The 27,894-nt window shown below is 39.0% G+C and overlaps 1 protein-coding gene across 6 annotated transcripts in view; it reads left to right on the top strand.

Moving 5' to 3' along the window:
• STAG2 (STAG2 cohesin complex component) overlaps positions 1–27,894 on the top strand; it is a 182,309-nt gene that overhangs the window by 130,727 nt on the left and 23,688 nt on the right. For all 6 annotated transcript variants that reach the window (XM_048865350.2, XM_075132528.1, XM_048865351.2 and 3 more), the window contains 13 exons: positions 100–303; positions 6,533–6,603; positions 6,938–7,025; positions 7,116–7,196; positions 9,808–9,900; positions 12,327–12,501; positions 14,571–14,710; positions 16,852–16,953; positions 19,633–19,781; positions 20,495–20,623; positions 23,719–23,924; positions 24,405–24,594; positions 24,681–24,794. In XM_048865350.2, coding sequence (XP_048721307.1) covers positions 100–303; positions 6,533–6,603; positions 6,938–7,025; positions 7,116–7,196; positions 9,808–9,900; positions 12,327–12,501; positions 14,571–14,710; positions 16,852–16,953; positions 19,633–19,781; positions 20,495–20,623; positions 23,719–23,924; positions 24,405–24,594; positions 24,681–24,794 — 1,742 coding nt within the window. The remainder of the gene's footprint in view (positions 1–99; positions 304–6,532; positions 6,604–6,937; positions 7,026–7,115; positions 7,197–9,807; positions 9,901–12,326; positions 12,502–14,570; positions 14,711–16,851; positions 16,954–19,632; positions 19,782–20,494; positions 20,624–23,718; positions 23,925–24,404; positions 24,595–24,680; positions 24,795–27,894) is intronic.

Raw genomic sequence — 27,894 nt, 5'->3', positions numbered from 1 at the left:
CTTACTTTCATGACTGTCATATTGAACATAACAAAACAATCTAAAAATCTTTGCTTTCATAACTAGAATATAATTGGAACTTTGTTTTTACTTTTGTAGCATTTGGATGCCTTATTGCGACAGATTCGGGATATTGTAGAGAAGCACACAGATACGGATGTTTTAGAAGCGTGTTCTAAAACATACCATGCACTCTGTAATGAAGAATTCACAATCTTTAACAGAGTTGACATTGCAAGAAGTCAGTTAATAGATGAGCTGGCAGACAAGTTTAACCGACTTCTGGAAGATTTTCTGCAAGAGGTATATCATGTGCATGAGGATCTTTTTCATATCTTAAAATTTTCATTATATGTTGTTGGCTTAGTATCTGCAAAGCATGCTAAATCCACTCTAATTTACAAAACTTTTAATATAGTAGTCATAGTAATATACCATTTATATATAATATATATATCATTATAGTAATATACCATTTCAAGTCTGGTGAATCCGAGTCTTTTTTGTTATGATACTAAGTTGGTGGTGATTCTGTTTACTACCCTTTCAACGTCATGTGGGTCAAAATCTGTTGGTGATTTTTTTAAGCATAACTTCATAGTTTGTCTCTTTATGCTATTAAATTCACTTGGACCTTCAATTTTTAAACAATCAAGTTGCAAAATTTATATATGGTGATTAGAGTTACTTAGCTTGTAGATTTTGCAAGTAACACTTTTAATTGACATCCATACTTTCTATTATGTGGCATTTCATCTTTTTTTTAACCTGTTTGTTTTTTATAAGTTCAGTATATGTAATCATCAAAGGCACTTGTTGCAGCATTAGGAAGTATTTTTTGTTTAAACAATCCTATCCCACTGTTCAAATATTAGTAGGACGTAAACACAAAGGATGAAGATGAATTATGTAGAATGTAAAAAGGACTATCCTGGGAATAAGAAAAGGAGTACTTGTGGCACCTCAGAGACTAACAAATTTATTTGAGCATAAGCTTTCGTGAGCTACAGCTCACTTCATTGGATGCAGTACCCTGTAGGGTATTTACCATCCTGATTTTACAGAGGTGATTTTTACTTTTGCTTTAATTAAAATTCTTCTTTTAAGAACCTGATTGCTTTTGCATTGTTCTTAAGATCCAAGGGTTTGGGTCTGTGTTCATCTATGCAAATTGGTGAGGATTTTTATCAAGCCTTCCTCAGGAAAGGGGGTGTAGGGCTTGGGGGGATATTTTGGGGGAAGACGTCTCCAGGTGGTCTCTTTCCCTGTTCTTCGTTTAACACGCTTGGTGGTGGCAGCATAGGGTTCAAGGACATGGCAAAGTTTATACCCTGAGGAAGTTTTTAACCTAAGCTGGTAAGAATAAGCTTAGGGGGTCTTTTATTCAGGTCCCCACATCCCTCCTGGCCAGAGGCAAAACCCTTTTACCTGTAAAGGGTTAAGAAGCTAAGATAACTTCGCTGGCAGCTGACCAAAATGACCAATGAGGAGACAAGTTACTTTCAAAGCTGGGGGCCGGGGGGGGAACAAAGGCTCTGTCTGTGGGATGCTTTTGCCAGGAACCAATCGGGAATGCTCTTCATAACTCCTCAGAACTTACATTAAGTTAGTAAGTAATCTAGCTAGAAATGCGTTAGATTTCCTTTTGTTAAATGGCTGGTAAAATAAGTTATGCTGAATGGAATGTATATTGCTGTTTTTGTGTCTTTTTGTAACTTAAGGTTTTGCCTAGAGGGATTCTCTGTGTTTTGAATCTGATTACGCTGTAAGGTATTTACCATCTTGATTTTACAGAGCTGATTCTTTTACTTTTTCTTTAATTAAAATTCTTCTTTTAAGAACCTGAAAGCTTATGCTCAAATAAATTTGTTAGTCTCTATGGTGCCACAAGTACTCCTTTTCTTTTTGTGGATACAGACTAACACGGCTGCTACTCTGAAACCTATCCTGGGAATAGTGGCAGGAAAAATTAATGACATTAAGACACATCAGGTACTGGAATTGTTTCCCAAGGGAAATGGTGGAAGTTCCTTTGCATGTGACAGCCAAAATGAAAAAGGACAAAGGGTAAAATTTTCAAAACTGCCTGAGTGACTTTGCTTTAGGAGCCCTAAGACTCATTGAAAATTAATAGGACTTAGATTCCTTTGTCACTTAGGCACCTTTGAAAATTGTACCCAAAATATTAGAAACATTAGGGAACAATCCTATATTGGTACAATAATGGACAAGATGGTCTTGTTTATATCTTTACCATCTGTAAGTTCTGTGAAGAGGTTCACCTCTATGAGTGACTTGAAGCTTTTATGCTCTTATGACTGTTACGAAGATTGATATGGTGTTTGGAATGCTGCATTGAGTCTTCACGTTGTATCCTGGCTTTTCTAGACATAAAGCAATTGTTTCAGGTTTATATAAGATAGAGTAAAAATCTAATTGGCATTCCATTGTGAATGGTACTTTTAATCAAAACATTATAATGCAGGCTCTTAAAGTGGGGTGAGGAGATAGATAAATTAGGGTCAATCTGTGAAGCTCCACTTATACCAGCTTTCAGGAAGAAGGCATCTAAGAACAATGAGTTCTGTGGGGCAGTGACTATGTCTTCTGCTGTATTGAAGCATCTAGCACAATGGGGTCCTCTATCCAGATGTCTTTTGGGTGCTACCACAATCTAAATTAATAATACTCAGTCTAATGATTGGATTCAGCACAAAAATTGAACTTTTTTCTGTTTTAACTTTTTGGTGTCAGAAGCTGAAAGATTTTGCTGATGAATAATTTTTAAAGGAGCTTTGTTTTCTGTACCGTTATTGTTGCTTATTCATGTATTCCTTTATGGCAGATAAGTGTTAGGCACTCTATAAATCCAGTGTGCATAAGTACCCTTTATTCTTGATATATTTCAGTAGAAACTGAAAGGAACCCCAACTGAAATCTGTCCTGTTAAAGACAGTGTAAGCCATCTTGTAGTATCTAAACAAAAAAGAAACCACAAAAAGTGATTTTTCCAAAACGCCATGAAAGATCTGAAAACTTCTTTGCAAATTTCACAAACCAGTTTTATGACCTCTGTATTCCACTGACTGTGAATTTCCAAGAGGATATTCTCCTCAGCTACCCCACAGTGAATGAGAGCATTAATGCTATAGTTAAACCAAATTTTTCTCGAGGGTTTTTTTGCATAATAGATCTGATAGTCTTGCCAAGGCCCTGCATAGACCTCTACATGAAAACAAATTCTGCTACAATATTATTTTATCTGTGTGAAGTAATTTCATTCCTACCACCACTTACACACTTATGGCTCATAGTTGGAAATACTCGTTGATGTTGAACATAAATGAATTTCTCAGTTATTATTTTGGAGGACGGGATTTTCTGCAACTTGGCTCTACTCCGTGGGCTTCTGTTTCTGTGGTGATGTTCAGCTTCTCCTTCCCAGTGTGTGCCAAAGGGAAGAGCTTTAGTTGCTCATCTACCTTGCTCCCTTAGTTCTCAGCTACTTCACTGTACTACAACCTGCCTTACTCACAAGCTATGCTTCTGGCTCCTCCTGCTCCTTGGATTCCACCTCAGAATCCCAAACAGCAGTGCCTGCCTCATTGAAACAATGCGCAGAACAGGCAGTTACTACCCCTTTGAGAGGGACGATAGAAAGCAAGAGGTAGCTCCTAGGAGATAAGTCAATATCATGCACAAATGGCAAACTGAGAAAGAAATGCTGAAATCCCAGTGACATCTTGGAAAAATTAGTACTATGGAATCCATTGTGTCCTGATTTGAGATGAATGGAGCATCTGCCTCTTAGATACATTGTTTCAGATTGTCTGTGGACTCAAATAGGACTTTCTGTGGGAAAATCTGTGACCCAGATGCTTTTGGGGGTTTGTGGCCCATCTTCCTCCTGCAAATGCAAGATTATAAAGGTCCAGGGAAGACTAGAGTTCGGGCTCCCGCCTGAGCCCTGAAGTCTACCCAGCAATGAAACAGCCCAAGGCCTGTGAGCCTGAGTTGTCTGGCACAAGCCTGCCACGGATTTTTTTTTTTTTGCTGTGTAGACATACTTGAAGAAAGCAAAGCCCCTCTCTTCCTCAAAGAATGACAAGCTCTCCACCCTCTAAGTAACTGAAGGAAGACTTGGACTTCAGTGGGGAAGATAGTTTGGTTTTTTTATTCTCATTATTATCCCTGGACTCTTATTCAAGTTGGACTCTTATCCTGTCCTTTAAAATCTTAGAAATAAAGATTTTTTTTTCTTTTGCAGCATGTGTAGCTCCATGTAGATGCTCCCTAACCTGGCTACAAATACAGTGCAAATTGCAGAGCAAAATGTGCTGGGAATTCAGAGAAATTAAGTCTCCAGACCTCTGTCATCCTCTTTGTGATGCTGCTCTTGACATAACTCTGTTAACATTGTATTGTTAGCTGTTGGTAGAAGAATTTTGTGGGTCTAGGCTTCAGAAACAGAAGATATATCTAGATCCCACTTGATGCAGGCCCTCTCTGATGGCATCAAGTTGTATGAGGAAGATCTAGGATGTTGCCATTAAGGAACCCTCAGATCTTCATAAGTTTGAGCTCCTTCAGGATAGGAAGGAGAAACACCATCAAGTCAAGTTTAAGTAGTTAAGGGATCCTCCCCCATGGTCGTTTCATAACAGATTTAGGTATTCTGTTCTGGGCCTTTTTTCCAGAAGCTCCCTCCCTTCTCCAAGCAAGCAGAAATGAAGAATTGCTGGCTTATCCCCACCAATCATGGGAGACTGAAAATCTGGTCTAGACTAGTACACTCATGACTGACTTTTCAGTATTGTCAACAAGGACTTGTGCCATTGCCTTTGTCTCTCCTTCTCTTCTCTACCACATGTATTCTTACAGTACTAGGGGCCACCCTCAGGAATCCCTACAGAAATAGAAATTGGCAGTTGAGGTGCTAATGATCATATTTAACATGATAGAACTTTCTATCTGATGATCTCAAATCACTTTACAAGACATGGTAGGGTGAACTTTTATAAATCTAAAATTAAGCAATTACTTCAAATCTGTTTTGCAAAATAGAAAAATATTGTTGCCATTCTAAAATGATTGCAACACCTCTGCAAGGTCAGTAAGTAGTATAACCATATTTCAGAAGATGAAACGGAAGTGCAGTGTGAAATGACTTGACCAAGGCTACAAAGGAAGCGCTAGGAATAGGTCTCAAGTCTCAAAGTTTGTTGCCGTAGCCAGAAGATCTTTCATCTTTATGGTCTCTATGTACAACCTCTCCTCAGAAATAGCCCAGTTGGCTGCTACCACAAATAAATAAATAAATAAATACACATCATGACACTTGGGCATTTCCAAAAATAATCGAAGAAATTTCGCAGGATTTTGCTATGTGACTCAGCTAGCTGAATTGAAACTGAACCCAGATTGCATTGTACTTATAGGAGTTTATTCAAACAACAAAGAATCAACTCTGTAACTTAAAGTATGTGTTGAAGTCCTTTGATTTGTTGAATTTAGTTTGGATAGAATTATTAGCATTTCAGAGTATTTTTAGTATGTTGTTCATACTTGATCCCTAATTTGTGAGGTTCTCTCCCTTGTTTACGGAACTAATTTGTTGTAATTTAGCTTTTAAATATCTAAAGGAGATTTCTTCTAGTAAAAATTTTAAACATTTATATATATCATCTTCATAGGTGAGTCAGATTACCAGAATAGCCTTTCCCCAGATAAGCATAGTGATGATGTATATTGCCTGCTGGTCACCCATTTTATTCAAGAAACTTCAGTTGCTCCCCCACCCCCAGCTGCCCTCTTGTTGAAATTCTCCGTCAGCAGCAGGAACAACCTAATTGTTAAAATTAATTTGATAGTGAAGTGTACCCCAGTGACTAATTAATAGTAATTTAATGTCTTAGGTACGGATAGCCATATGGGTGATATGTTATGTTTGAGTTGTCAGGGTACTCATGGGGAGACAGGAGAGAAGTAAGGGGTCAGGAAGAAGTTTGGATGTAAGGTACAAATCAGGGAAAGAATATCTGTAAGGTTTCCTACCTATCTCTTTTGGTTTAGAGTTGAGCCTGAACATGTTCCTAAAGGGTTTACTGGGCTAGGTTGAAGGTTTCCATATTTCTTTGGCTAGGTGGAAAAAGAATGGTTTTAAGACTGAGGTACTTACCATATCAGTACTGACCAATGGTCCATCTAGTCCAGTATCTGTTGTGTAACAGTGGCCTCTGCTGGATTCGATGGAGAAACTTGAATCACCTTCAGAATACACCTGCCCAATTGTTCTGTGCTATGTATGCCATATAGAAAATTTCTACCTGATCTTAGCTCTGGTGAGCAATTTATCTGAAATGTGAGGATTGATCGTTCTCATGACTTATTCTAGCTAGTATTTTGTATCTTGTTGTAATACCACTTTTCCCAACACAGATATGAATTATTCCAAAATGTGTTGATGCCTTCAGACTATTTAATTTAAAACACTTTTTACTGCAACTCTTACAACAAAATAATTGTGTAATAGGGTGAGGAACCTGATGAAGATGATGCTTATCAAGTCTTGTCTACATTAAAGAGAATCACTGCTTTCCACAAGTAAGTGGAATCTCAGCCTGAATATCTTGATTTTCATATTTGCAACATACTGTTGTTTCTTATATTATTAAATTGACCATGTTAAACTTTGTGCAAAACTTATTTTTTTGTTTGGTTTTAATTTGACATTGGCAAATCTTGAATAGAAGACTATTGTAAATACAAAAACATTTATACAAAAATATACTCATGATTTAAACTGAACTCTATCTGGTTTCTTTACTAGGACAGTTAAAAGCATAGAGTAGTTATTAAATGCCAAATTCTAGAATTAGTATAATAAAATATAACCATTTGATGTGTTACAACACTGCTTCATTTCTGCTTTCTCTAGTGCTCATGACTTGTCAAGATGGGACTTGTTTGGTTGCAACTACAAATTATTGAAAACTGGTATTGAAAATGGAGACATGCCAGAACAGGTATTTAAAATATGCGTGTATAACAGTGAATATACTTCGTGAATGTTTATATTGGGATTTTTTTCATCTAACTTTTTTTCTTAATCACAGATAGTTATTCATGCACTGCAGTGTACTCATTATGTAATCCTTTGGCAGTTAGCAAAAATTACTGAAAGCAGCTCCACAAAGGTATGTCATGCTCGAGTGGTAAGTCCAATTGAATGTATAATCTTTATAGAATTGTGACAGTCTGTTAATTTCCTACTGTAATCTGTGTCACCTCTAGGATCACTCCATCTACCCTCAATTTTTAGGGCTGGTGGAAACTTTTTGAAATTAAGATGAAAAATGACTTTTTTACACAACTCCCTGAATTCCTTCCGCCTTTACTTTTGCCTCCCTACTATTTAAAATATAACATTGTGTCTGTATAAATAAACAAGCTGTAGAACTTTAAAGATCTAATTTAAGGTAACAGTAGCAAAGCAACTCAGATGCATAGCTACTCTGTCACTGTGATACATATCAGAATAAAATTCTTAATACAGAGTAGTGAACTAAGTTTACAAAATACAGTATAATCAAGGCTCTTTGTGCCCTGCAGGGACTGGATCTAAATTGTATACAAGCCCTGAAATATCTGTGGTAATTCATTTAAATGAAGAGGTTTTTATGTATTAAATTTCATAAAACAATCTGTGCAGTATCCTGCAATTTGTTTCTGTATTGCTTCAGCCTGTGCTATTTTCATGTTTTTGACATGCGACAGATTTTTTTTAGTGATGACTTCAATAATGGAGTTATGCATTATCTGGAAAGAGCTGAAGATTTTTCAGCCGTATAGGGAAAACTTGAAACTCCTAGCACTTGAGAACACATGGGATTACAGCGTGGAATGCAGTTGGCTAGATGCTTCCACTAAAATGACCATCTGTGAAATAGAGAATAATGTTGATTCTTCTTTGTCATCATTAGCCTTCAGACTTGACTATCATTTTAAATTGATTGGTTAATTAACATCCTAAAGCTGTTGCTCTGGGAATCTACAGACTCAGGAAGACAATGCTACATCACTTTGCATTCAATTCAAATTTTTAAAAATAAAGTTTAAACAAATTCTTGTCAATTAAAAAAAATGTAAAGGAGTTCCAGATATTACACTTCTGTCTGAACGTGTCAATTTTTGTGACTTATGTTTTCAGGGGGTGGGGGGGGGTATGTTTGTACAATAATATTTTCCTCTCCCTTGTTGCTGGGTGAAAGAGCTGCTAAGACAGGGGGAGCGGACTTGGACTATACACAGGGCACAATGAAACTGCCTATAAACTGTGAAATTAGCTGTGAAATGAACATAATCTGAAAAAAGGAGAAATTTTGCTCCAATGCTTTTCACTATCATAATAAGTATTACTTGCAACAATAGCTGGACAAAATTTTCTCATACAAATGGTAAGATGGCTCCGTTCCTTAAAGATTTATTTGCACCTACACTGAAACACATTTATGTGGCAAATTTCAGAGTCGCAGGATCATGCAGTATTGGGATCCACGGCATAATCCTGTTTGAAAATCGTAGGGAACAATACTCGAAACCTTTGAAAATATTGGGTGTCATTTTGGGGATGGGGAGGAGAGATGGGTATCTAGCTTTGAAAAGGCTGCATGTGGTGTTCCGAATGTAAGACAGCATTCTCAGTTACTCTTTCTCTGAAATAATGCTGCTGCTTGCCTCTCTCCTAGGCTAGAGACGTTTAGCCTTATTGATAATTCTGTGCACTTCATAACTTTTATGATTGACCACTCGTGAGCTTGAGGTGAGACTAGAACTTGTGGTCTCCAGCTCCTAGCCCAATTAACCTTTCTTAGCCCAAAGGATAAGAGGAGGAGGATACATCTTAACTGTGTCCAGTCAGAAGGTCTAGTTTTGTGGAGGGTTTTTTTCTCCTCTCCCCTAGGTGATGGGAGAGGTATTAATTGGCCGCTTCACTTTGAATGGTCCCATGAAATACGTGTAAACTGCTTATGATAGGCTGTTCCACCTTGTATTTAGCTGTGACATTCGAAGTACATTTCCTTGACCTGAAGATCTCTATGTAAGCTTGAAAGCTTCTCTCTCACCAACAAAAGTTGGTCCAGTAAAAGACATCACTCACCTTGTCTCTCTGACTTCAGAATTATTTTCTCTACTATGTTGACTACTTATTTTTTTTTTAAAAGGAAATATCTGTTCAAAGGAACATAGGTGTTAGTCTTAGGAGGATAAATTAGTGAGTTGATGATGCAGCCATGTGCACAAGATTCATTCAGTTTTAGCTAGGCTTACCTAATTTTCTGGAGTGCTTTCACAGTCGGAAGTCTGTGAACCCGAACACAATCCCTCCCTCACAGGTTCTTTTATTTAAAAAAGGAAAATTGGCAGGGAAGTTTTGTTCACTTTTTTCAAATACTGTCAGGGGGAAGGGAAAGGAGAGCTCCCATTCATCCACTCATAGGAGCTCTTTAACCAACACATAAAGAGGAGAGAAATCACAGCTTCAAACTTGAGAGCTTTTCTCTGCTCCTAAAGCATATCTTAAACTCAGTCCTCTAAGTATGTTTCCCCCAAGTATATTGGGGTGACGAAGTATTCGGTCTACTACAACATGCCTCTGTCAAGTTTGTATGGGCTGGAATTTTCAAAGGCACCTGAAAGTTAAACAGCTAGCTCCCATTTCAATCAAAAAAATATTTATTCTTCAGTATAAAGTTGAAAAGTGTTAAACTGTATTTAATTTCTATTTAAAATGTTTTATTTTTAAAGGAGGACCTTCTACGTTTGAAGAAACAGATGAGGGTATTCTGTCAAATCTGTCAGCACTACCTGACCAACGTAAACACTGCTGTTAAAGAGCAGGTTAGTGACTATTCTGAGCCTTACTCTTTTATACCAGTGATTTGATGCTTTTAAAAGTGTTTAAACAATCTAAATGAGAAGTAATTCTTTTTGCATTGCCAGCATGGGTATGTGATATGCGCAGCTTGCTGGATGCTCAAGCTCAGTGAATAGCTGTGTCCAGTAGTGCTGTGCATGTATTCTGCCTCAGTCCCCCTGGGACTGGATAAAAGAGGTATATATGCCCAACTATAGCTCATTTCGTTCTGACAACCGTAGGCAGCAAGTATGAACTTTCAGGAAATGTTATTACTTCATAGATATAATCAAAGTTCTTTGTTTATATTTAGGAATAATGTAATGGAAATTAAATGCCCAGTAGGGTTAAAAATTCTGTGTTGTCAGCTGCGGACATAGTTACAGTTGAAGCAGAGTCTGTTCGTTTCTGGCTTTGTCCCGTCTTGGGATAATCCAATGTCTGTTTCTGACAAACATACTTAGGACCTTTTCCATCCAGGATTGTGGGACATGGTCTCAATTTTTGCTCTTTGCGCAAGTCAGTCACCAGCTGTCTATGCAGAGACCAGAAAGGTCCATTAGAAAGAAATACCTCTTGGAGATGGATATAAAGACATTATTTTCTGGCACTGATTTGCTTGAGTCTGTACTGAGATCCTAATCTTGTTCTGTTGATTCAGGATCTGGTAGTTTGTGAGGCTTGGTTGCTAGATCAGCTCATGTGTTTGGATCTGATGTCAGGGCTTCTTTAAACCACTCTTTAGGAATTGGATTCAGTTGCCTTTATGCTTTCTGTTCTGTTGACTTTGGCTTTGATCACTGGTTGAACTCCTCCAGAGTAGTCTTTGTGTACTTACTTTGAATTTGGTTGTCATCTCCTATCTTGGCACCTTCACCAATGGGGCATGAGAGTGTTTTCACAAATAACACATGGCGCACCTTCATCCTCAGAAGAATGGAAGGATGAAGATGCCACTGATATTCCTGTCCCAGAAGGTCGTCATTTCTCCTCATCTTCACCAGACAAATCTGTGGCCCTCCTGACAGCACATAAGAGAGTGTTTTCCTGTTCTCAGTTCTGGTTCCCTGTGCCACAATGATCCCTGGCAGCTGAGGTTGGATGAAGTCCTGGGGCGAAAGGAGGAGGATAGAGACTGGAAGGGATTGGACTGAGATTGTATTGACCCCATTGTGCTCGGCTCTGTACAAGCACAGAACAAAAAAACAGTCCCTGTCCTGAGGAACAGATGGCTTTTTTCTCCTCTGTTGTTGTGTAAAGATCCAGGCAAACAGAGAAAGTAACCAAGGCATGTCTCTTTTGTGACTATTACGGGAAAATAGTGAAATTGTGTATAGAAAAATGCTGTGAAATGGACAATTATCTAACTAAAAGACAAAGGAAAAATATGTAGAGAAAATAGTTCACCTATAGTGAGAGCCCCGTGAAAATCTTTTTATTTACAGTTTTTCAGGTTTTTTGGGGGGGGTGGTGGTGTAATTTTGTTTTATCCTTCCTGGCGGCAAAAGGAGGGTTGAGTCCTGTCCCTGAGGAGTGGGGACAGTCAGGTCCTGTCCTCTGTGTTGAGAAGCCCTGGAGTGGTTAAATCAGGTTCTGCCAAAGTTGTAGGTAGCCCTGTAGGGGAGAAGAAGGTCATCATGACAGAGGGGCAGTTGGGTCAAACCCAAGCAGCGCTGTGACTCTTTCATTCAGGTTGCAATGCCTGGAGCAAGAAGCCATCACTAAGGGGTGAATGTGTTCTGTTTCATTTAGTTTCATCAGTTGCTTTTTGTTTTATTCTTTGTTTTCATTTTATTTTGTGTTGTTTTTGCGTTCGCAAAAAATGTGGGCCTCTATCTCGAGTGTTTAAGTACAAAATTTTCAGACTTTACTACTGTGTTGGTTTTATTTTTGAGTGGAGGACCCCTTATATTTTCCCAGTTATCTTGCTGCTTTTAAAAAATGCTCCACGATACCTTTCAGACAGAACTTGACATCAGAATTTCCTATGTTAAATCCTATAAATATTTCAATTTGTAATAGACTTAATCTTGAGAGTGCCCTTTTTTTAAAGGGTCCGATCCCAATTCAGCCAGCACACATATGAGAGAGTTTATTCATGTGAAAAGAAAAGGAGTACTTGTGGCACCTTATCTTTTTGCGAATACAGACTAACACGGCTGTTACTCTGAAACCTTTATTCATGTGGGTAGTCTCATTGCATCCAGTTGGACTACTCCATGTGAGTGAAGTTACTACTGTTTCTTTAGGATCACGCTTTGAATGTAAAATATTTTCTGCATTGGGAATGTAAGTACCTTTTTTGTTGTTTAACTTCCAGTTTATTTAAAATACAGTTTCTGATGAAAGAGCAGAAGTTTAAGAAATTCAATATAGGAAGTCTTTGTTTCTTTTTTCTTTTTTTTAATAGGCTTTCACTATTCTGTGTGATGTCTTGATGATCTTCAGCCATCAGATTATGTCAGGAGGGCGTGACATGTTAGAGCCACTTGTTTACACTCCTGATTCTTCATTACAGTCTGAACTGCTCAGCTTTATTCTAGATCATGTCTTCATTGACCAGGATGATGACAGCAATAGTGCAGGTGTGTGTGTGTGTGTGTGTGCGTGTGTGTGTATATATATATATATATATATTGCTAGAAGGCAAAGTGAACACAGCGAAAACACCTGACATTTTATTTTTATTTTATTTATATATATAATAAAAATGTCAGGTGTTTTCTCTGTGTTCACTTTGCCTTCTAGCTTATGCACTTGCGTGTGCTCGCTATCCTATGTCCATGCTCTTATGCACTCTTGCCAGTTCTTGTGTACATGCAAACACAAGAGTATCCATGAAGATAGAGGCAGCAATTTGAAGCTATTCATGATTTTGGGATGTTGGAAGTAATTCTTGGGAAGACAGATATGGATTGGGAAACAGAAAACGGGGGAAATGACCAAAGGAACACGATAAATAATTTATCACATGGATATGTTTCTAATATGCATGTATGTACGTGCCTAGTAATAAAAGCAATTTAAGTCAACATATTGTAATTGTTTAGGAAGCATCTTGGTTTTGTTTGATAACTTAAGTTATCATATAAGTATTTGAACAGTAATGCTGTGTATAGAGAGTAATTGTTTAGGGTGTAATGTAAGAAAGGAAACATTTAGATTGAATATTTGCAGGGGAGTGGGGGAGACTCAGGCAGACTTATTAGGCTGTAGAATAGTCTCCCAGGGAAGTAGTAGAAGTTCTATCACTTGGGATGTTTAAAAATAGACTAGAAACACTAGAAAACATACTATGGGGAACAATCCAGAATTGGCAAGCAGAACCATGAGGTTTTTTCCAACTCTTATTTTTTTAATACATATGTATGTAAGAAAAAATCCTGTAAAATAAATCTATCTTTTTGCCCAAATAAGGGGCCCCAACTTGCTGCTGTTGAAGTCCGTAGTAAAATGACCATTGACTTTGATGGTGCAGTATTAAGCCAAAAATTATTTATAAATCTTAAAATTTTAATATACGGGAGGGGGGGGCAACCAAAACCCATAACACAAACACATTGTGTGTGAGCTGTTTTACTTATTTAAGAATCTGAAAGGTTTACTGGTTAGAGCAAAAGAGTCTAGACACCAGAGTGTTTTAGATTCTAATCTGATAGTTGCAAGATTACTCTGTGACCTTGGGTAGCAAGTTAATTAATCTATGTGATTTAGTTATCCCATGTATTAAAACCACATTGTTAACTTTGGTACTGAACTTCTTTACAGTTTTGCTTGTGAGCTTCTATTTTTGCTTTTCTTGGCTGCACTCAAAGTAAATACTACTTAGTCAATATTTCACAAAGCCAATGATTAGTTAATAAGGGTGTAAAGTGAAATGGGGACTTGATAACAGCATGCGATAACAAGGGTGTAGGGCATTTCACATTTACAACTGGTTCAGATTAGTCCCAGTATGAGAGAGAGTTAAAAATAGTTACAATAAAATGGTGGTGTAGAGATTACAAAGAAAGTGGAAGTCACACAAATCTCTACTAGAATTGGCATCGTTGTCAATAGTCTCTAAAAAGTCATAGGATTTGAGTGTGTCTAGGGAATGTGAGGTACTTGCTCACTTAGAGCCGATTCTCCCATGACAGGATTGGTGTATTATAAGATTTGGTCAGAATGTAACTGTTTACATAAACATTGAAAAGAAATACTTTTTCATTACCAAAAAGTAGAAAATAAATTGTAGTAATAAGGCTGCTTTTAGCAAATGTTAAAAATGTATTAGTTTAGTCAAATATTGCAGTTTGTCACAGTAATATGGCTGCTGTATTGTTAGGAAATATACTTAGGGTAAAGTAACACCTTCCATTCAGTGATCTCAAAGTACTTTAGAAGCCTTATTTAAACCTTGTAACATTCCTTTGAAATAGATACTAGTCCCATTTTTCAGACAGGTGAAGTCATTTGTCCCAAGGTAACAAAGTGAATTACTGGGAAAGCTGGGAATAGAATTCTTGAGCCTTGACTCCTGGTGCTTTGCTGTAACACTTCTTCATATAGAAGGCTAAAATGTAAACTGTTCAGCCACTTGAGTAAGTAAATGACCTGAATAATAAAAAAAAACAAAAGTCCTAGGTAGTTTAATGCTTTGCATACCTTCCAGATGGACAGCAGGATGATGAAGCTAGCAAGATTGAAGCATTGCACAAAAGAAGAAATTTGCTTGCAGCTTTTTGTAAACTTATTGTATATACTGTGGTTGAAATGAATACTGCTGCAGATATTTTCAAGCAATATATGAAGGTAAATTTGAAGATTTTGTATAATAGTGAAACATTAAATATACTGCAGTAAAACAAAAATTGTACTTGTAATTAAACCTTATGGGTCCCAGTTTCTTTGATTATGTGAAAGATGTATTTTAAATCCAATATAAACAGGTAGTTCCCCATGTTTCCATGTGGAAAATTGCAAAGACAACTTTATTGTGTCAGAGTAACACATTGTTTTAGTGTGTAAAAATATTCCCACAGCTGATCTTTAACCCTTTTAATAGATTTATTTTCCCATCCTGATATGGTATTTTTGATTTCTTGTTTGAGTTTGGGAAGGTAACCAGCTTTTTTAACCTCGTTACTATAGATGAATAAAAATCAACTGAATGATGCCTAATTCCAAATGAAAAAGGACGTTTAGAAATTCTTTTTGATAAACAAGATCTTTCAGAGTTTTGTAGGAGGGAAAAATTATTGGGTCTAGGGAATAGAGATTTCCAACAAATAGAAATTTTACTCTTTACACATAGATTACTACTTTAGTTCAATAAATAATACCCTCTGTTCCTTTGATCCAGGGCCATACCTGCTAATCCTGAACCTTCTGTCTGTGAACATAAAACGTTTTTGCTCCTTGGCGCCCCAAAAAATGCATTAACTATTCCATGCTGTTCCCCCCTCTGAGCCTATGGCTACGCTACAGAGCTTACAGCTGTAGCGCTGCTAGTGCAGATGTCCTCAGCCAGAGACTCTTAACCTTTGCAGACTCCCTTCAGGAGTCTGATTTGTATAAACAAGTCAGTGGTTCTCAACCAGGGCTGCATGTACCTGTGGGGGTACACAGAGGTCCTCCAGGGACTACATCAAGTCATCTGGATATTTACCTAGTTTTACAACAGGCTAACTATAAAGCACTAACAAAGTCAGTACAAACTAAAATTTCCTACAGTGACTTGTTTATACTGCTCTATATACTATACACTGAAATGTAAGTACAATACTTACATTCCAATGGATTTACTTCCTCATTTTTACCATATAATTATAAAGTAAGCAATTTTTCAATAATAGTGTGCTGTAACACTTCTGAATTTTTATGTCTGATTTTATAAGCTAATGGTTTTTAAGTGAGGTATAATGTGTGGAAGACCAATCAGACTCCTGAAAGGGGTACAGTAGTCTGGAAAGGTTGAAAGCCACTGATCTAGATGAGTTGATGTTCCCTCTAGAAGACCTCTGCGTAACATCAAAGGTACACATACCCCTGGTTGAGAACCACTGCTCTAAGCTGATAGAAGGGAGCTGTCCTGTTGACTTAATTACTTCAGTGCCTGCAAGCAGCGATAGCAGCGTTGGCAGGATAAGCTCTTCCGCCAACATAATGCTGTCCACACTGGCACGTAGGTCGGTGTAACTTCCATCGCTCACAAAGGTGGATTATTCACATCCCTGAGCCACATAAGTTATACCAACTTAAGCTGTAGTGTGTACCTAGCTTGAGCGTACAGCTTTTTTTTTTTTAAACCACAGTGACCGAGGTTCTCTCCTAATTGTTTTATCGTGATTGCTCGATAACTAAGGAGTAAATATAGGTTCTTGATTCAATTTTAAATACTTTTAAGGAACAATGGCGGAAATTCTATTATATTTATTATTTATTTAAAGAAGGCAGCTTCAGAGGACAGGTAGCCCTCCCTGTGGAAGTTGAGGACGGAATACCCCCTTTGCCACAAAGAAAATGGGGTTTCCCCGCCACTAGATTTACTAGAACGAGCTCTCCTTCCAAGAAAGGCAGTGCTACTAATGCTTGTGTATATATTAAGTATGCCTGTCAGCCATGAAGCTAAATAGGTCATTCTGCCTCAAAACAGACACTATTGTTCATTAAGCAGGGTATGAAAGGCAATGGAAAACTTCTGTTGAACTTTTCAAAAATTTCTGATAGTTTTTTAGAGTATAATTTTGATAATTTTATTGTGGTGAAAAATGTGTGTTTTGACACTGTAAAGCTATTTCATAGTTTCGTTCTTGTTAGGTATTGAACATGTTTCTGGCAAGGTACATGGTAAATAAAGTACATAATGCAGCATTCTTTTCTGAAGGGCTCAGTAGTAAAGTATATTTTTATAAAATCTAAAGCTTCAGCTCTTTTGTGTGGATTCTTTCTAGTATTACAATGACTATGGAGATATTATCAAAGAAACAATGAGTAAAACAAGACAGATAGACAAAATTCAGTGTGCGAAGACACTTATTCTTAGTTTACAGCAGGTAAGAATTATTCATTTTAAAGTTTATATATAAATACAGAATAATAAAATATTCCTTGTTGGTTGTGGGTAACGTTTCATAGGAAATTGTGTGGAGGGGAGTGTTAGAAGGAGAGATTAAATTGTAAAGTAAGGCTCTATAATTATTTTTAAGGTGATTTAAAGAAAACCCTGCTTATTCTGCATTTGTCTTCAAGTATTATGTTAATGAAAGGTGGGGAAAAGATTGTAAAAATCTAATGAAGGGGGACTCTGTCATAATACCTTCCAGTTCTAGAATAGTAAGTAGAGCCACATGTTCATTTTAATAATGTAATAAATGCATTACAGACTTCCTTAATTCCATGTTCTTGAGCAGATCAACAAGGAAAAATAGCTCCCCCTTTTTTCCCCACTGTTTTCATTCTATCAAGTAATGAAAAAGACTTACTTTGTTTATTACACATCAGTGCTTGGCAAAGGCTTCACCCATCTCAGAAATTAAAAAGCCCTAATTCAGCAATCACATAACTCAGGTGGACCCACATTGACTTTAGTGGGGTGCTGTGTGTTTGCAAGGGATCACCCACATGGATCTCATTGTAGGCCTAGAAAGAAAAATGTTCAAGTAACTGCTAATTTCTCTTTATACAGTTTTTGACTCTCTCCAACAGGCTTAAGTTAGTAATTTTTTGTGAAACCATAAAATGCTGCCATCTCATCAGCCTCCTCTGCATGTATCCTATAGACAACCTAATGACCTAAAAAAGATAGTGAACAGTATACTAATAATGGTCACATAGTGCCAACTTGACAGGAGTTCCAAATACCAGTGTGATCGGAAAAAGAATACAAAGGGACCCAGAGAATGTAGAAAATATATTAAACTTGGAAAAATGCTTACTATTGCATCTAGGAAACTACATTATAGCGGAGAACTCTTGGAAGCAGAAGAGCTGAAAAGAGACCATAGGACTGATAGGGGTAAAAGACCTGCAGCCAGGGCATGTTTGGCCCAGGTCATCTGACTTGGGTTCAGGCTCCAAGGCTGAAAGTCACTGTGTAGAGGTTCAGGCTGGAGCTGGAGCTCTGGGACCTTCTAGTGATTTTTCAGAGCTTGAGCCCAAGTCAGCTGATCTGAGTCAGCTGCGGGTTTTTTATCCCTGTGTAGACATACCCATAGTGTACAAGAAATAAGACATTTTGTAGTGTAATATAACTGCAAAAAAGGCAACAAACTGCATAAATAGACATTTCATGGAATAAACTGCTACCAATCATTTTGTTCATGAAGGTGTGTAGATTGTATTTTGCTCCACTACCTTCTTACAAAAAAGATACTGACAAATGGAAAGAAGTTTAGTGAATAGCACCAAAATGGGAAGCTAGAAGTATTGATTTAAGAGGAAAGATTAAAAGAGCTCAGTGTGTTCAGTTTTGCCACGTATTAATGTAGGTCTACCAATAAATGAAGGATATAAACATGGGGGGTGAGATTGTTGCCATTGACTTCAGTGGAGCCAGAATTTCACTGTAGAGATGGAGAGGAGGAACTTTCATTTAGGGTGGTACAAAGGGGTGAAATAGAAATTAATGGGTTGAGTGGGCACTCCACACTACAGTGATAGGAGTCACATGAGAACCCGTCAGGGGTGAAAGTAAGTCAAATGACTTACCGGTACGCTGGGGCCAGCTCTGGCCCCCAGAAGGGGTGGGGCTGAGGGGTCAGAGCCAGCCCCAGCCCACCCTGTGAGGTATGTGCCCCCCCTTTCTCCTCCGCCCCTCCCCCACCAGGATAGCAGCAGCAGCCCAGGGCTCCCGGGGCTATTTAAAGGGCCTGGGGCTCCACTGCCCCAGTCCTTTAATTAGCCACCGGAGCCCTGGGGAAGTGGCGGGGCTCCGCAGCTATTTAAAGGACCTGGGCGGCAGAGGCAGCTGGAGCCCCAGCCCTTTAAATAGCTCCTGGAGCTCCCGCTACCTCAGGGCTCTGGGCCTGCGGCTCCCCTGCTTCTACCGCCCTGGTCCTTTAAATAGCCCCCAGAGCCCTGGAGTAGTGGTGGCGGAGCTCCGGGGGCTATTTAAAGGGCCGGGGCGGTAGAAGCAGGGGAGCCCCAGACCCTTTAAATAGCCGCCGGAGCCCCGCAGCTGCTACCCCAGGGCTCCAGCAGCGGGGCTCTGGAGGCAGTTTAAAGGGCCTGGGGCTCTAGCCACTGCTGGGAGCCCCAGGCCCTTTAAATTGCCCCTTGGGGAAGCTGGGCTGCCCCAGTACGGCGTACCGGCTCTTGCCAGTACGCCGTACTGGGGCGTACTGGCTTACTTTCACCTCTGGAACCCGTATGGATAGCTAAATAGAATATATTTAGGATGGGAATCTGGGGAATTGTCCTGAGAACAAGGTGTGCTAAACTGTGCAGTTGTCTCATTAGGAATGTACTGAAAACCTCATACCCTGGGATATCTAAATCTAGACTAAACATATTAGAGAATGTAGTTTAAGGAGTAATCTTGACTTGGCAGGGAGATGTATTTGTAGACCTAGGTTTTCATAAGTGGCCTGTTTTCATTATTTTATAAACTTTGCCTAACTATGCAAAATTTATTTTCTTCACAAAAGTGAGAAATCTGTAGTTCTCAGTCTAGTTTTTATATAATATTTGGTATATTTTAATCAGTAAATATCTTTCTTACTCATTTCATGCAGCTTTTCAATGAGATGATACAAGAAAATGGTTATAATTTTGACAGATCATCACCGACATTTAGTGGTATTAAGGAACTCGCTCGACGTTTTGCTTTAACATTTGGACTTGATCAACTAAAAACAAGAGAAGCTATTGCCATGTTACACAAGTAATTATCTTTTTTTTTTAAACTTCATTTCTTCAACCAAGAAATTTTGTTTCTGACATGATAAATATTTTCTTTTGGGAATTTACCAAAGTTGTGTATTAATACAAAATATTTTAGTGCTATTGAGGATCTTTTATTTTGCCAATCAGGTAGAGGTGAAAAAAGTGATTTGCTATTGTAGTTTCAGTTGATTCTAAGAACCAGGTTTTCCATAGCTTTAAGTGGAGCCTGACTGTACTACATCAAAATAAAAACTGAAGCACTGAATAATTTTACTGTTCAGCATCATTTTAGTTCCTCTTACTTGATTGCATTTCTTGTAGTGTATCATGAAAAAGTGTTTTCAACCTCTTTATGTTGATAATGAAGGCTGACCCAGTTTACTACTGGTAGTACTCTTCTTTGTCATGTTGGAGGACCAAGGTCATTCCATGTACTAGACAGGATCAAGAAAGATTGTGGAGACAGCAATTCCACCAGTTCACGTAGGAGTAACACTGACAACTTTCAAGGGTGTCCTATCCAATACATCTGGAAGAATGGTGGTTTTGATCTTGATTGTGTTCTTCATGGATTTAATGCAGGGAGAAAGGAGTGAAATGATAAATAAGAACTCTCTCAGTGATTAGATACTTTGGTCATGTGGGTGGTGCTATAGAAAACTGTAAAATAGGTAATTCTTCTAAATCTTAATTTTTAACTTTTATTTTCAGAGATGGCATAGAGTTTGCTTTTAAAGAGCCTAATCCACAAGGTGAGAGCCATCCTCCTTTAAATTTGGCATTTCTTGATATTCTGAGTGAGTTCTCCTCCAAACTTCTCAGACAAGACAAAAGAACAGTGTAAGTATTCTCTGAAAGTTCTTAATATTATGAAATGTTAAATGACGAAAACATCATAGTTAAATTTGATAACATTTTATCTTTAATCTTTATTATTAACTAGGCAAAAAATTGCGATCACTATTATTGAAGTAAACTTCAGTAACATTTAGAATTAATAGAAAAGCAAGGGAAAGGCAAGCTATTATAGCAGAGTCCCTAATTTTTGTAATAAGTATACAGGAATGGTTAAAAACTAAGGAAGTATTAGCTGTTCTATAATTGTTAATAGATTACTTGGTTTCTCCTGTTCTGCTTTCAGCTATTGAAATGATAGGTTTTCATGGAAAGAATAAGCAGCATTAACAGTTTGAAAAGCTTGCTCTTCCTCAAGTGGCTGTATGTATTCCTAGTTATATGGGTAATGAGCCAACCAGTGCAGCCTATCTATGGAACCTTTCTGAGCAGTGCCTGCTAGAACACAGGTGCACCTCCTCACCTCAGCGTTCATGAACATTCTGAGAGTGGAGCTATATAAGGGGGTGCTGTGCCCTCTACCACCACAATTCCTTCCAGCTGCTAGTGCTAGATGGAAGTGAACTGTTATGGTCCTTTGGATCAGATTTTTATTCCTACCTTAGTGTCTTGGATAACCTGTTGTTAGTGTTAGTATAGTTAGTGTGTTAGTAATTTTTAGTTTTAGTTTTTAGGTTTGGTTCTGTAGGTTGGCAGATCCAAAGAAGAAGCCAGGTTCCAAGAAATGTGCTCTCTGTTCAGCCATCTTTCCGGCATTGGGATGATCAAGTGAGGTGTGTTAAGTGCCTCAGTGAGAGTCACTCCCGTTCTGGGTGTTCCATCTGTTGGACCTTCACACCCAGAATGAGAGGCAAAACAGGCTGCAGGTGCTCCTGCTTAAGGAAACTTACTGCTAGACCCTTGGGTTTTGAGAGATCTTCAGCTCTGAAGGCTAAGAGGTCTCTCTCAGCTCCAGCTGCATCAAGGTAAGGTGCCTAAGAAATCCCAGGGATGTCTCTTTGTTGGTTCTAGATGACATGCCTAGTTAGTCAGATCCTCCTGTTAAAGCTGAGAGAATGTCAAAGGCACGTGTGTTCAGACTGAAGTTAAGGACTCTGTGTATGCTGCCAGTTCCAAAGAAAAAGATGAAGGAGAAGACAGCCAGTGTCAGGCACAATTGTCTTTACCAAACCTATTATCAATGACTGATCCGAAGAGGACTGTTACAGTAGTAGTAGAAATTTGTTTGGCATCTGATTATTTTTTGGATATGAGCGAAAGATTGTTTGAGGATAGGAAAAGGAAGACAGTTCCAAGGTCTAAATCCCTTACTCCCGATAAGAGAGGAAGGATGGAAGATAGTCTTTCTCTGGACCATATCTGCCTCCTCCTCCTAAATCTCCTACAGGATCACCAGGCAAACCTTTCTCACAGTTCATGTCTCTTCATCCTCTGGGCTGTTGTCTCCAGTGAGATCCATAGCAGATCTGAGGACAGATCCACAGTTAAAGAGGATCAAGAAAGAGCCAAAAGATCTGAGCCCTCCAAGTTTATGCCCCCCAACTCTTGGTTTCCTCAGCCCTTCAGACAGTTTGTACCTCCATTTTGGATAGTCTCTTGCAACCTGCTAAAGCAGTTTGTGTTACCCCTGCTTCCTGTCTGCCCATTTCTAAGAAGGCAGATGAACTGTATCAAATCCCATGTGAGGGGTTTTTGTGTTTTCATATTTTTCCCTTGCCACATTCTTTGGTGGTTGCAGTAACGAGTAATATATTTAGGTCTGGTCAAGCTCATTCAACCCCCACAGATAAAGAGGGAAGAAGTTGGATGCCCTGAAAAGAATTTTTTTCTTCTTAATCTCTAGGTATTACAGACTCTAATTACCCTTGGCAATGTCCCACTATATGAATTCTATCTGTAGGAGAAAATAGCTATCTTTGTGCAAGAGTTATCAGATGAACAGAGGAGATTGGCCAGTGCTATCTTGGGAGAGGGACATAATGTGGCAAAGCATGTTCTCAGGGCTTCTTTTGATATTTTTGATTCTTCGGCCAGAGTCTTAGCATCTGCTGTTACTTTGAGAAGACATCCCTGGTCTGTTGGCGACCATGGACACTAGGTTTAAGATTTGGGATCTTGCCTTTGAGAGTGATGCTCTTTTCAGTAACAAGGAGGACAAGCTTTTGGAAAAGTTAAGACTAAATCTACTGCTCATTTGCTTGTTTTGTTTTTCACTGCTAGAAGGAGAGACCATCTACTCCTTTTCACTATCAGATACAATTTTATCCTCAATCTTCATTGTATCTTTCAACTCAAAGACGGCAACAACACCAGCAAACAGCTTCTTCCTTGCAGTTTCAACAAAAGAGAAGTCATTCAGGTCCAAGGCTTCATCAAAGCAAAGTGGAATACCAAAGATTCCATTTTGCAGATTATATAAGCATTTAAGACATGACTAAATGAAGTATTCATACTTGTAACTTGAGTTCTTCGAGATGACTCTGTGTATTCATACTTCCCGCCCACCTTCCCCTCCTTCTCAGAGTCCTATCTTGGTTTCTTTGGGTCAGCGGTAGAAGGAATTGAGATGGTAGAGGGCCCATCACCCACTTGCATAGCTTCTCACCCTCAGAATGTTTGTGAACACGGATTGGAGGGGTAATAGAGCACACATGCACCTGCTAACAGGCACTGCTTAGAGATCGTTAGGCTGCACCAGTTGGCACATTATCCATAAATCTGAATATGCCAAGTTACAAGTAACCTTCATTTGTTCATGTACTAAATGTGTATATAATCTCTAAAATGGAATTTTTGTTACGCCATGAGTAACTTTAGACTGGGGCAAACAAGTGTGATCACAACAAGGCAAACTATTTATTTGTTGTTTTCACACGAAGGTGGATGAGCAAGTCTAGACATCTTGTTGAGTTTGCTGTTGGCAAGACTTCTTTTTAATTAGATTATAAAAGTCTTTGAAATTAGGAATGAAGATGACATTATGATGCAAGTTTTTGAGTAATCAAATAAGCTTACATTTCTTAAAGTATAGGAATGTCTTAATATATTCTGCACATTTATAATCATTACTTCTTTTAAAGGTATGTTTACTTGGAGAAGTTCATGACCTTTCAGATGTCTCTACGAAGAGAAGATGTGTGGCTTCCTCTCATGTCTTATAGGAACTCCTTACTAGCTGGAGGTGATGATGATACTATGTCAGTCATTAGTGGAATCAGCAGTCGAGGTTCTACAGTAAGGAATAAGAAAACAAAACCAGCAACAGGGAAGCGGAAAATACCTGAAGGTGTGAATTTTTTCTTAGTATAAAATATATTGACGTTTTTAGAAGTTAATGAAGTCAACCTCGTTTACACAAGCTGGGGATCTGACCTTGAGAGTTTTCATATTTGTCAGATTGATAAGAGTATCTTTGTCCTTTCTGTATCTTTACAACCTAATTTTGTCTATATACATTTCTTGCAATGCTACCCTGAATAGGAAGTCTGAATGATAAGACATGGGCACACAGATACGTAAAGGAAAAAACAATGTGCTTTTAGTGGGAAGGTATTTAAAATAGTTTATGCAATGGTCAGTTGTGCCAAGGCATTCTTGAGTACATTTTACTCTGCAGATTCTTAAAAGGTAAGAACTTTATTATTGATCCACAGTGGACATTTATGCATATGCTTGAAAGATATATCACTCTATATTTGTAATATTTAAATAATTTGATTTTAAATTGGTGTGAAAAATATATGCTGATATTATTCTTCACTTTCAGCTGAAGAAAGCAGTAGTAGTGACAGCATGTGGTTGAACAGGGAGCAGACAATGCACACACCAGTCATGATGCAAACGCCACAACTCACTTCTACAATCATGAGGGAACCTAAGCGGTTGCGACCTGAAGAAAGTTACATGGGTGTATATCCAATGCAGCCTGAACACCATCAAGCTCCACTTGATTACAAGTATGTAGAGACAACTAACGTGTACATTGTATTACTGTTCAAATATGAAACCAGTTCACATTTAAAGGAGAATAATTTTTTTTAAGCACGCAAGTAACGTGGATGTTGGCTCAAAGACAACAAGAAGAAGCAGCTAGGCAACAGCAGGAGAGGGCAGCGATGAACTATGTCAAACTGAGAACTAACTTGCAGCATGCCATGTGAGTAAGACTGAATTAAAGGTTTACAATTTTTTTTTCTTGTGCATGGCTTCATAGGACTATATATATCTATATAGTCTCCCCTGTTACACTTTCTGAATTTTACTGTTTTTGAGTTGCCTTGATATCTTGGCAATTGGCATCTTAGAAATGCCTAGAGATGGAAGCAATGGTAAAATAGAAATGAAGCTAAGACAATAAAATTAACTTAGCTTATATGACTAAGCAAGTTAAGCTGCTTCGTTTCTTACTATTTTTATTTTTTCATATAGATTCCAAAGATTTAAAGTAATACCATGTCTTTTAACATGACATGAATTTGATACAAATGTGAACTTGAATCTGATGCTAAATTAACTGTTAGCACTGGCAAATTTTGGTATACTGTATTGAATTGTACTTGAGAATACACTTTGAATGCAATATCTTTTTGAGTAAAAAGATTTTTAAAATAAGAGTTTTATATGTGAGAAGAAATAACTTTTGCTCTGAAGTCTTGATTCCAAGATCATGTTTAATTTTTGTGACTGTTGAAAAACAAACATTTAAAGTTCAGAGAAGTTGTTTAGTCCAAGAAGTCCAGTGGTAGGTACTCATGGTTATCCTTACTTACACCGATCTAAAAAAAGTAGAACTGTAAAACATTGCCTAGTTGCTCCAACTGACAAAACTAACAATAGAATTTAACACATTATAAATTATAAACAGTGTCTGCCACGTTAGGCATGCCCATGACCAATCATCTGGTTGTCACTCGCTGAGTGACGCAACTGAGTCAGAACAACTATTATCCTGGTAAAGTCAATTGCAAGAGCTAGCTCTTACGGGGATGGTTTAAGACAAGTTACAGGGAAATTCATATTTTTAACAATTGCATAATTTTGCAAAATAAAAACATATATTTTTTTAATTTTTTTAAACTAAGAATGTTAAAAATTTAACTCATTTTTGTTGGGCAGGGAGGGAAAACACACAGTACCCCACACTCATATAGACTGTTGTCAGAGATGGGTGTAACGTCAGCATCACAGTGCATTCTGCGGCGCCAGTGCTGCTTTCTTGGGCCGATGATTTGTAGTGGATTGGGAAAGTGGGCAGGAGTTTTTGTAAGGGTAGGTTCAAGAATTGCCAGTAGCGATCCATGTCTTGGGGAAGCACCTTCACATCCATATCATTACCAGAACACGCTAGAAAGCTTTGCCCTTTGGGACCAGGCTCTCTCATGGCCCTGAACATTTGGACCCAAGCATATAAAAGGATCCATGGCTTTGACCCGCCTCTCAGTTCCTTCCAGCTACCAGGCTGTCTAGTTGAACCAAGAGTGATTCCTTCTTTGAGTGATGTCCCTGTGGGTGCTACACTGTAGGTGCGGCAGCACTCCCTGCACCTGGGGTTAGAGATCTTCATTAGCAGTGCCCGTTGGACCACACATGCACGCCTCCCTGTCTCGCTCTGAGTGGCGTGCGTGTGTGTGTGTGTGCGCGCGCGCACACACATATAGCACTGTGCAGTCCAGCTACCCCCCAGTTCCTTCTCAGATGCCGCTGGTCTGGGATTGAATCCAAAGCACAGCCCTTCTATCCTTTGAGCTCTTAGATAATGCCTTGCCTGTTAGATTAAGTGTAGTTTAGTAGTTAGTTCTTTTCTTTATCATTTTTCCTTCCTCTTACCCTCCCCATTAATTCATAACTTAGGATTTCATTTTTCTGCTTCCCACCCTTCCTGACTGGGAAGCTTTCTTCCTCATCCTTATACCTGGATCTCCTAGGTTTAAGAGGTGTGTTTCCTGCTGGGAGGCATTCCCGGTAAGCAAACAGTCACCCACAGTGCATCCACTGCTTAGGTGAGGGACACATCCCACAGAAGTGTACCCATTGCCAGAACCTGACTGCCAGGGCCAGAATAGACTGAGACATTTGGCTATGACTTCTCCTGGAGAGATCATTGCATCTAGCATCAGACCATGGTCTGGACACTTCCCTCATATGGCACTCGCACGCTGCTAGGTCGTCCACCAACCTCATTCCACCACATTCTTCTAAGAAGAAATCTTTTCTTCTTTGAGTGCTTGCTCATGTCCATTCCATGCTAGGTATGTGCTTGCCGCGTGTACTGTTGCTGGAGATTTTTCTCTTAGTGGTGTCCATTGGGCCAGCTCCAGCGCTCTCTGGAGCCAAGCGCGTGTGTTGGTGTAAGGGGTGCTGCCAGCCCCACACTCTCTCAATTCCATCTTACCTCCTTGCTTTGGCTAGGCTCTTCCCAGTGGTTTTGGACTCCTTCTCCGTTCATAGTTTTAATAGTTTTTTGAAAGTGATAGTTATATAGTTAATGTATGTAGTTCTCATCATCAAAGCATTTTTTGTCCCAGGGGCTGGGCATGCCCCAGTCCCCAGGTTTCAAGTTTTGTGCCTCTTGTGGAAAACCTATGCCTGTGAGTGACCTGCACTTGAGTTGCTTAAAGTGCTTGGGGGAAACTCACATTAAGAACAAGTGTAAAATCTGGTGAGACTTTAAACCCCACATTAAGAAGAAGGAATGGGACATCAAACTAAAAGCTATCCTCATGGAAGCCACCCTCAAGCCTGTCTCAGAGCCGAACAAGTCTGATTTGCCACTGAGACTTTGGTGTCAGTGCAAAGTGCTCTCGGCACCAGGCACTTCCAAGCACTGTTCTTCATCCCCAGTGCCATGGAAGAAGCACAAAAAGCAGCACCCTGAGAAAGCGTGTTTTCCTGTGCAGAAGAGGAGAAACAAGCGGGGAGACCGAGTGAGACCCGCACTGGGCCATTCTTCTACCCCTGGACGTGCGTCTACACCCTCGACTCCACCAAGAGAGATGAGTCTGGTGTGGGACCCTCCACTGACACCACTGAGTCACCACAGTACCAGTGGACAGACAGTGCTGTTCACCATTGAGGCTTATCAGGTGGCAAGGAACCTTCTCTCTCTTCCAGTCCATCCAGCCGCACTGGGGAACTTACTATCTCTTGCTTCCAGAACCAGGAGGGCAAACGGTGCATCAGGCACCTTTCCAACACCAGATCCTCCGGTACCACCCAGGGGCAAGCCCTACCCGATCCTGGCATCCCATTCCCTGGCA

Source organism: Caretta caretta, chromosome 9 (genome assembly GCF_965140235.1).
Source record: "Caretta caretta isolate rCarCar2 chromosome 9, rCarCar1.hap1, whole genome shotgun sequence".
In the NCBI taxonomy this organism is placed as follows: domain Eukaryota; kingdom Metazoa; phylum Chordata; order Testudines; family Cheloniidae; genus Caretta; species Caretta caretta.
Note: the sequence above shows the minus strand (reverse complement) of the source record. Positions and strands in the feature narration are given on the sequence as shown.